At 54.0% G+C, this 7,311-nt stretch overlaps 1 protein-coding gene across 1 annotated transcript; it reads right to left on the reverse strand.

The window, feature by feature from the left end:
- Positions 1-1,524: 1,524 nt before the first annotated feature.
- Positions 1,525-5,337, reverse strand: IRS4 (insulin receptor substrate 4). The gene has a single exon (XM_036839234.1). The coding sequence runs from the start codon at positions 5,335-5,337 to the stop codon at positions 1,525-1,527; it is 3,813 nt and encodes a 1,270-aa protein (XP_036695129.1).
- Between the last annotated feature and the right edge of the window lie 1,974 nt (positions 5,338-7,311).

Below are 7,311 nucleotides of genomic sequence, written 5' to 3' on the forward strand. Positions count from 1 at the left end.
CGTGTGTGTGTGTTGGGGGGAGCTCACAGTTTAAAGGAGATCTGAATTGAATCCTTTGGCAAGCCAAAGCATCCTTTTGTCGTTTTAATGATCACTCTTTAATGTGTCCGTGCTGCAAACGTGAGTTTTTGTATGGCAAGTTTTCTAAAGCAGCGGGAGAAAGGGGAGGGGGCCTACACCTGCACTAAATAGGGAGCTTGTTAGGTGACTGCTGTGATCAGTCCCCAACTTGTTCTGCCTGATCAAGCACAGTGGGCAGAGATCCAATCACAAAAGCATTCCACAAAGCAAGCAAAGCAAAAATCTTCACTAAACTGACTACTGGAATGAAAACTGCTGGGGTCCATCCCTTCTCTTCCCTGGAAAAGAAGCACATTCTGGTAAAGAGGGAAGGCAGTTGAGACTATGGAGACATCATCTTCCAAAATCACTTCTTGAGAATGTCTCCAGACAGCCTGATAACAACATTGCACGATGTACACAGCAGATTTACTTGAAGTCTTATTTCCAAGATCCTATTCTTTCTTATTTCTTCCTTTGGAAAAGTAACCCTTTAAAAAAAACTTCCACTCTTCCAGGGTAGGTTGCCCCTGGCTGGGGTCAGGTCTTCCTCCAGCCCTTATTATCTTGCTTACTGAATTGCCCAGAAGACACACCAATTAGATGTTTTAAATGCTTTTTAAACCTTTCAAGCAATATTCATACCCATTATAGTGTTGTCACCATACCCCCTTTGGGGGGAGTTACATGAAGAAAATGAGGCACAGCAGAGGTGACTTGCCTGTCACTATTAGTGACATAGAAAAGGAATGCTCAAGGTTTCTGGCAATTTATCCTGTGTAAAAACTAAACAAATCAACACAAAAACACATTCCAGAGCCAAATACCCTCTTCTTTCAATCACCTGTTGTTCTGGATTATTTACCTTTTGTTCCCTCCAGACCTTCATGCTAACAGTCGAGATTTAACTTTCTTGGTAAATCACAGCAAACCAGCATAACAATGACTGCTTTTTAAAAAAGTAACTTTCATAAGGAGAATGTCATCAACCCCCAAAGGTTAACAGTTGATTATTACTGCTCAGTATTCGGTGCTCTTATTAAATTTCCTGCAATTAAATATGGTCATTTGTAGAAAAGCAGCTTTTACTTGTTGATTTGAAAATGAGTTGATGGGATTCAATTTACGACGTCCTGTTTGTGTAAATCACTAAGCGTTAGGGAAGGATATCTGAAAGCATCCTCATGCTGCATATCCTTAAGTTTGAACTACTCCTAAAAAGTAGAACCAATGTTTAAATGATAATCGGTTCTTTCCAGGTAAAGAAGCTTATCATTAGATTAAAACAAGTTTTTGCAACGATCACAAGGTATTGCATGATTAAAACTGAATTCTACTTTCCATTCTAAATAAGCACCAGTGAATGAAATATTAGCTCACATTTTCCTAACACTGTAGACAGAGTAGTGCATCGATCGATTCATTAAGCAATAACCATTAACTTCAGGGAAATGAATTCTAAACTTACCAACCTCTTTGGGGAGAGTCGAACTTCTCGTTGTCAGGTCTGGCAAAGTCCATTCTCACGTACGTGTCGTCGTCGTCAGAATCTTCTTGCTCCGGGGGTCTCGGCGCCCGGCCGCGGCCAGGTGATGGAGGGGGAGCGGCGGCTGCAGCGGCAGCCCCGCCGGCTCTGTTGTTACCTCCGGCAAGGTCTGCCGATGGGTTCTGCGCTCTGGGGTTCGAGCCACCCGCAACGTCTTGGGCGCCTCTTACCGCTTCGGCACCAGCAGCATTAGCAGCAGGTTGGAACCAGCGGACGGAGGCGGAGTCAGATCCCGCGGCGGCCTCGAGGTCCGCGGCGGCTGCGCCGATGCCCGGGGCAGCGACCAGGGCGGAGGCGGCGGCTAAAGCCCGGCTCACGGCTAAGGTTGGCGCGGCTGCCGCGGCCGCGGCTAAAGAGGCGGAGAGGTCTCTCTCGAGGCTGTCGGTCGGGAAAGCAGAGACGGCGGCTCTGGCAGCTGCAAAGAAACTTTGCGAACGGCTTTGTGGGCGTCTACTCTCGAGCTCTTCTTCCAGCAGCAGCCTCCCTACAGGTGGTGGTTCAGAGCAGCGGCTGGGGGAGAGAGAAATGTCCATACAGCACTCAGAAAATGGGTCGACCACGTAGATGCGCCCCGTTTCAGCATCGTAGCGAATGGCACTGTCAGAAAGAGGCACGGCCGGGGTCATTGCTGGGTTGAAAATCACTTCAATGTAGTCACCTTCTTCCTCATTAGCACTGTTACCTGTAGCACTGCGAGGAAGAGGCGGAAGTGGCCACCTAGCACCGTCCGGAGAGAAGGGGTTGGCACCTGGAATAGCTCTTAAAAGGTCTGAGAGGTCGTTCGCTGGATTTGGAAATGGCACTCCGAACTCAACATTCACGTAATTCGAAAAGGCGAACTGTCTGGGGTCGGCAATTATGCCCCACAAACCTGGCAGTCTCTGAATACAGGGAGCTGGCATATTGCTACCTCTCTTAGGGAAGTCAATGTTGATGTAGCCACGAGCGCTGTCGGCTTCTTTCCGCTCATGTGTGGGCTTTTGTGGTTTTGGCTTGATTTTATTTCCTTTTGTAATAAAAGAAAGTCGATTAGGTCTCTTAGTCTTGTTCTTGGGGGGCCCATCCCCTGAACGCTTGGAAGGTGATCCCTCATCTCTAGGCTTTGAGAATGACCCCTCAACTGAAGGCTTTGAAGTTCCATCTTTGGGGCCTCTGTTAGATGAGGCTTCTTTGTCTAGGCCCTTCCCCAGGAATTTTCCAGGTAACATTGGTACATACTCACTGTGGTCACTCTGCCCCAACGGGGAGCTCCGAAAAGCATGTGGCAGAGAGAAGTAGGAGCTCCAACTTTTGGAGGAAGAGCCTCCCTGAGGATTTCTGGGGTTTTTTGGAATTGCACCAGCTCCAGGAGCCATAAACATGTAGTCACTGTCACTGTCATTGTCCTTTGAGTCATCCTCTTTGTCAGGATCAGGTGCTTTTGGAGGACTTGGTGCAGGCGGTGGGCTCACTCTGGGAAACATCATCATGTACCCTCTTGAATCTTCGAAAGGTGATCGAGAGTGGCGCTTTTTTGACACAGAGACATTTTGAGGAGCCATTGGCATGTAATCACTGGAGCTTGAGAGAGGGGCAGCCCCCCCTGGCCTCATTGGCACGTATGGGTCATCCTCATCTTCATCAAAAGCTCTGGCTCTGTGGGGACCCCGAGCTGCACCTTCTGGGGTCTCTGTGTCTTTAACTTCTTTGGCTTCTTTGCGTTCTTTTGTGGCTCCTCTGTCAGCACAAAAATAAAGTCGGAACCTTCCCCCAGACTTTCCTTTTCCACCAGTTGCTGCAGCTGGCGGGGGTGGAGGTGGAGGTGGTGGAGGTGGTGGCATTTGCTGTTGCTTGCTTTGAGTTAATCTGCCAAAGTAGGATCTTTTCTTCAGAGATTTCCCATGATCACCATTGCCTTCGGAGCCTTTCCCACTTCCTGAGCCTTTGCCCCCTCCAGAGTTCTTGCCCCTGCCTGAGCCATGGCCATCTCCGGGTCCTTGGCCACGGCCTGAGCCGTGCCCACCTCCAGCTCCCTGGCCACTGCCTGAGCCATGCCCACCTGAGGTGCCCTGGCCATCTCCTGAGCACTGGTTTCCTCCTGCACCCTGGCCCCCGGAGCCCTGGCCACTTGAGCCCTGGCTGCCACTTGAGCCCTGGCCACCTCCGGAGCCGTGCCCCCTGCCCGAGCACTGGCTTCCTCCAGAGCTCTGGCTACTGGAGCCTTGGCCACTTGAGCCCTGGCCACCTCCGGAGCCCCGGCTGTTTCCGGAGCCCCAGTTGTTCATGGGCATATAGTCGCCTCCGTTTCCTTCCTGATCCTCTTTGCCCTGAGGGTTGCCTTCTTCCCCAGAGTTGCCAGAGCCGGAACCAGGTGCTTCAGAAGACAGGCAAGCTCCCTCGTTGGGGGCTTCTGCAGGGTGCGGGCCACGCACGGGGCTGGGTGCTACGCGGCGAAAAAAGCTGGCTGGCACTGAAATCGCTCTCCTGGATCTCCGCGCTCTGGGCAGGTGCAGTCTTCCTCGCCTGGAGGTGGGCACAGGCTCACTGGGTGTTATGTAGCGCCTGGCGAGGAGCATCTCGTCTTCCCCGTCACCGATGGCCCTGAGGTGGCAAAACTGCTCAAAGCGGGACCTTCTGAGCCAGCCGCCGGGCTCGAGCGGCAGCATGTCCAGGTGCCTCCTAGTGGACAGCAGGGTTAACAGGTGGGCGCCGATACTGATGCTGTAGCTGCGGCAGCGGGCTCTGTATTCGTCTGCACACAAGGCTCTCATCTTCTCCAAAAACAGCTCGTGCATGTTTTGGGCCACCACACAGTCATCGACCTGCATCCAGAGCTCCCCCGGACCGATGACGGTGGACCTGCCGACTTCCAAGAAGAAATACTGCTCCGAGTGCCCGCAGCGCCGGATGCTCAGGAGCTGGACGACCACGCTGGCCACTTCGGTATTTAGCCTCACAAACACAACCTCCTCGTCGGTAAGACAGAGCCGGAACACGCCGCTCAGCTCTTTTCTGTGCCCCAGCCCCCTGGGTTTGACTATTACCTGCCACACATCTTTGTAGAAGGGTGGCTCCGCCGCCGCTGCAGCCGCCAGTGCGGCTGGCTCTCCATCCGGCTGCGCGCCGGGCGTGCCGCAGCGGCGGCGCTTGCTCTCGAGGATGAGGCGGCTGAGCAGCAAGTACCAGCTCTCTTGCTCCGACTCGTTCTCGGCCACCATCGCGAAGTACTCGTCCTGGGTGAAAAGAGCGATGAGGTGTCGGTACCTCGCGTCGGCTCGCTGGCTCACCGAGAAGCACTGGTACAGGGTGATAACGCGCCGCGGTGGGATGAGCGCGGGGACCGCGGCGCCAGAGGCAGCCGCCGCTGCTGCAGCCGCCGCGGCGCGGACACTGTGCCGGAACTTCCTGGCATTTTCGTAGTATTCCAGCCGAGCTGGGGCGTCGGCGGTCTCCAGTTTGAGCACGAAGTAGCGCCTGTGGCCATGCTTCTGCTTCCGCAGGTAGCCGCGTTTGCAGACTTCGTCCCCGACGGGGAGGTCCTCCTCATCGGACTCGGAGTCTGACCGGGAGCCAGTGGCCGTGGAGAGCCACATGGCTCCCGGACAAGACGACCCGGTCCCAATGAGTGCGGTCGGGGTTCCCGAGGAAAGAAGTGGGGTGGTCGCCACCTCAGCTACAGCTGCCGCTGTTGCCGCTGCTGCAGCTCGCCGTCTCCTTGTCGCTTGGTCGCGAGCGAAGGAGCAACTCGCCATGGTGATGCACGATGGTTTTAAGGTGAGCGGGCGGAGGGGGGGGGGGGCTCGGGGAAGGGAGGGTTGGGGGAAGAGGCCGTCTACCCCCGTCCGCCCGCCCGCCCCAGCCCCCTCCCGTCTCGGCCCGCGCCCCCGCCCACTCCACTCCAAGCGCGCGGCGGCGGGCAAAACAACACGTGACCGCTGCCTCACGCGGCGGCCGCTGTGGCTCCGGCTACCGACGCAGTAGAGGGGCGCAAGCGGCCGCCAGCAGAGGTGTGCGAGGGAGGGGCCGGTGGGCCCGAGAGGCGGGGCCACCTCCTATCCCGCCTAGACCCTCTTGGAGAATCTTCCGGCCTCTGGGCCTCGGGAGGACCGACGGGAGGAGGAGGGGCTCTCTGGCCACGCAGGTGCTCACGAGGAGTCCACGGAGGCACGAGCGTGGTGGGCGGGGGTTGGCGGGAGAAGTTCGAGAGAGGCGGAAGAGAGAGCGGCCCGCGACGGGGGGCAAGGGCATGATTGGCTGGAGGGGGCGAGAAGCGGCGGGAGGAGGCGGAGCGCAACTGTCTCGGGCGGCGCAGGGGAGAAGAGCTGGCAAGGTCCCGGGATGGTTTGTTTGTTTGTTTGGGAAGCCGGAGCCAGGTGAAACTGTTGCAAGGTTTTCATTGGATGGGATGGGAGCCAATGGGAGTGTCTGGCAGGGAGGCGGCCTCGAATTAATTAGTTTGGGGGGCAGGAAGGGAGCTGAGGGGCGAGGAGGAGTGGCTTGGGTCCCGGAGTGGGCTCCGCTGTCTGGTTGTCGCGCGTTCGGCGGTAAACAACCCTCTGCGAGTAGCTGTTAATGGTAGTGATAAACTCGTGCAAATCCCGAAGCCACGGTGTCCCGGGACCGAGCCGGGCGCCCTCTCTTTTTCTTCCCGTCCCACACATAAATCCTCTCTTTCTGTCACAGTTTGGTCCACTAGTTGCTGCTGCGCACGGCGAGCCGAGAGTCTCGGGAGAAAGCGTGGGCACCCCCAGGAAACGTGTTAACCACCAGGGCACTCAGACCTGCCGCCCACTGCGCTGCAGGCACTCGCGAGCTCGCTCCAGCCCTGACAAAAGCCCGCGAGTCTGAGGCACACAAATAACAGCGATGCGTTCAAAAATGAACCTAATCTTTCATCAGGGCGCGTCTGTGGCCCACGAGACGCAGGTTGGCTAAAGATGGTGTCTTTGGCTATTAGATTAATGCTGACTATGAAAGCACAAATTTGGGGGCCTGCAAAGTATACAGCCATGACGAAAAAAAAAAAATCGGACTCGATTCTTACTCAAATACACCAGTGTTGAGCTGTCGTGATATTTTCCCGTGGGAGATGCTTTGAAAGGCGCCTTTAAGAGAATTTCAAAATAATTTTAAGTTTCCCTTTCCTTGATCGAGACCGAAAAACTTTAGAAAAAGAAAAGCTCATACCTAGAACAAAGGATCATACTGAACACATATCCTAGAATATATTTCACATCCCTTGCGTCAAGAAAAGAAGATTTTTGCTGAATCTCAGTCTACAACTTGACGCCTCAAAAATAAGAACTACTGCCTCCTCTGTTTCTGGAAAAACTGCTGGAGTGTAAGTGCAACCTGAAGTGTTTCTAAATTCCTCTCTCTCTCTCTCTCTCTCTCTCTCTCTCTCTGTCTCTCTCTCTTCTACTAGGATTTCAGCTTCCTAACTGTGGAGATGGGTCCATGTTACATTAAAATGCTAAAGGGGTGACCACAATTGCAAAGAGGGATTTTGGAGGGGGAGGGTGGGACGTGGTATTTCGAAAAGAATGGAATGTCAGTTCACCTTTGCCCTTGGGTAGATGCTGCAAAGCGTATTATTTATAAAATCTAACAGTAAACCAAGCAATGTATACATCATAAAAATAACCCCCAACCCTGCCCTCTTAAGAATTTGTTCTCTGTTAGTAACAGAATAAACACATTGGATGAATGACTCCTTTTTGATGTTC

This window comes from Balaenoptera musculus, chromosome X (assembly GCF_009873245.2).
Source record: "Balaenoptera musculus isolate JJ_BM4_2016_0621 chromosome X, mBalMus1.pri.v3, whole genome shotgun sequence".
Lineage (NCBI taxonomy): Eukaryota > Metazoa > Chordata > Mammalia > Artiodactyla > Balaenopteridae > Balaenoptera > Balaenoptera musculus.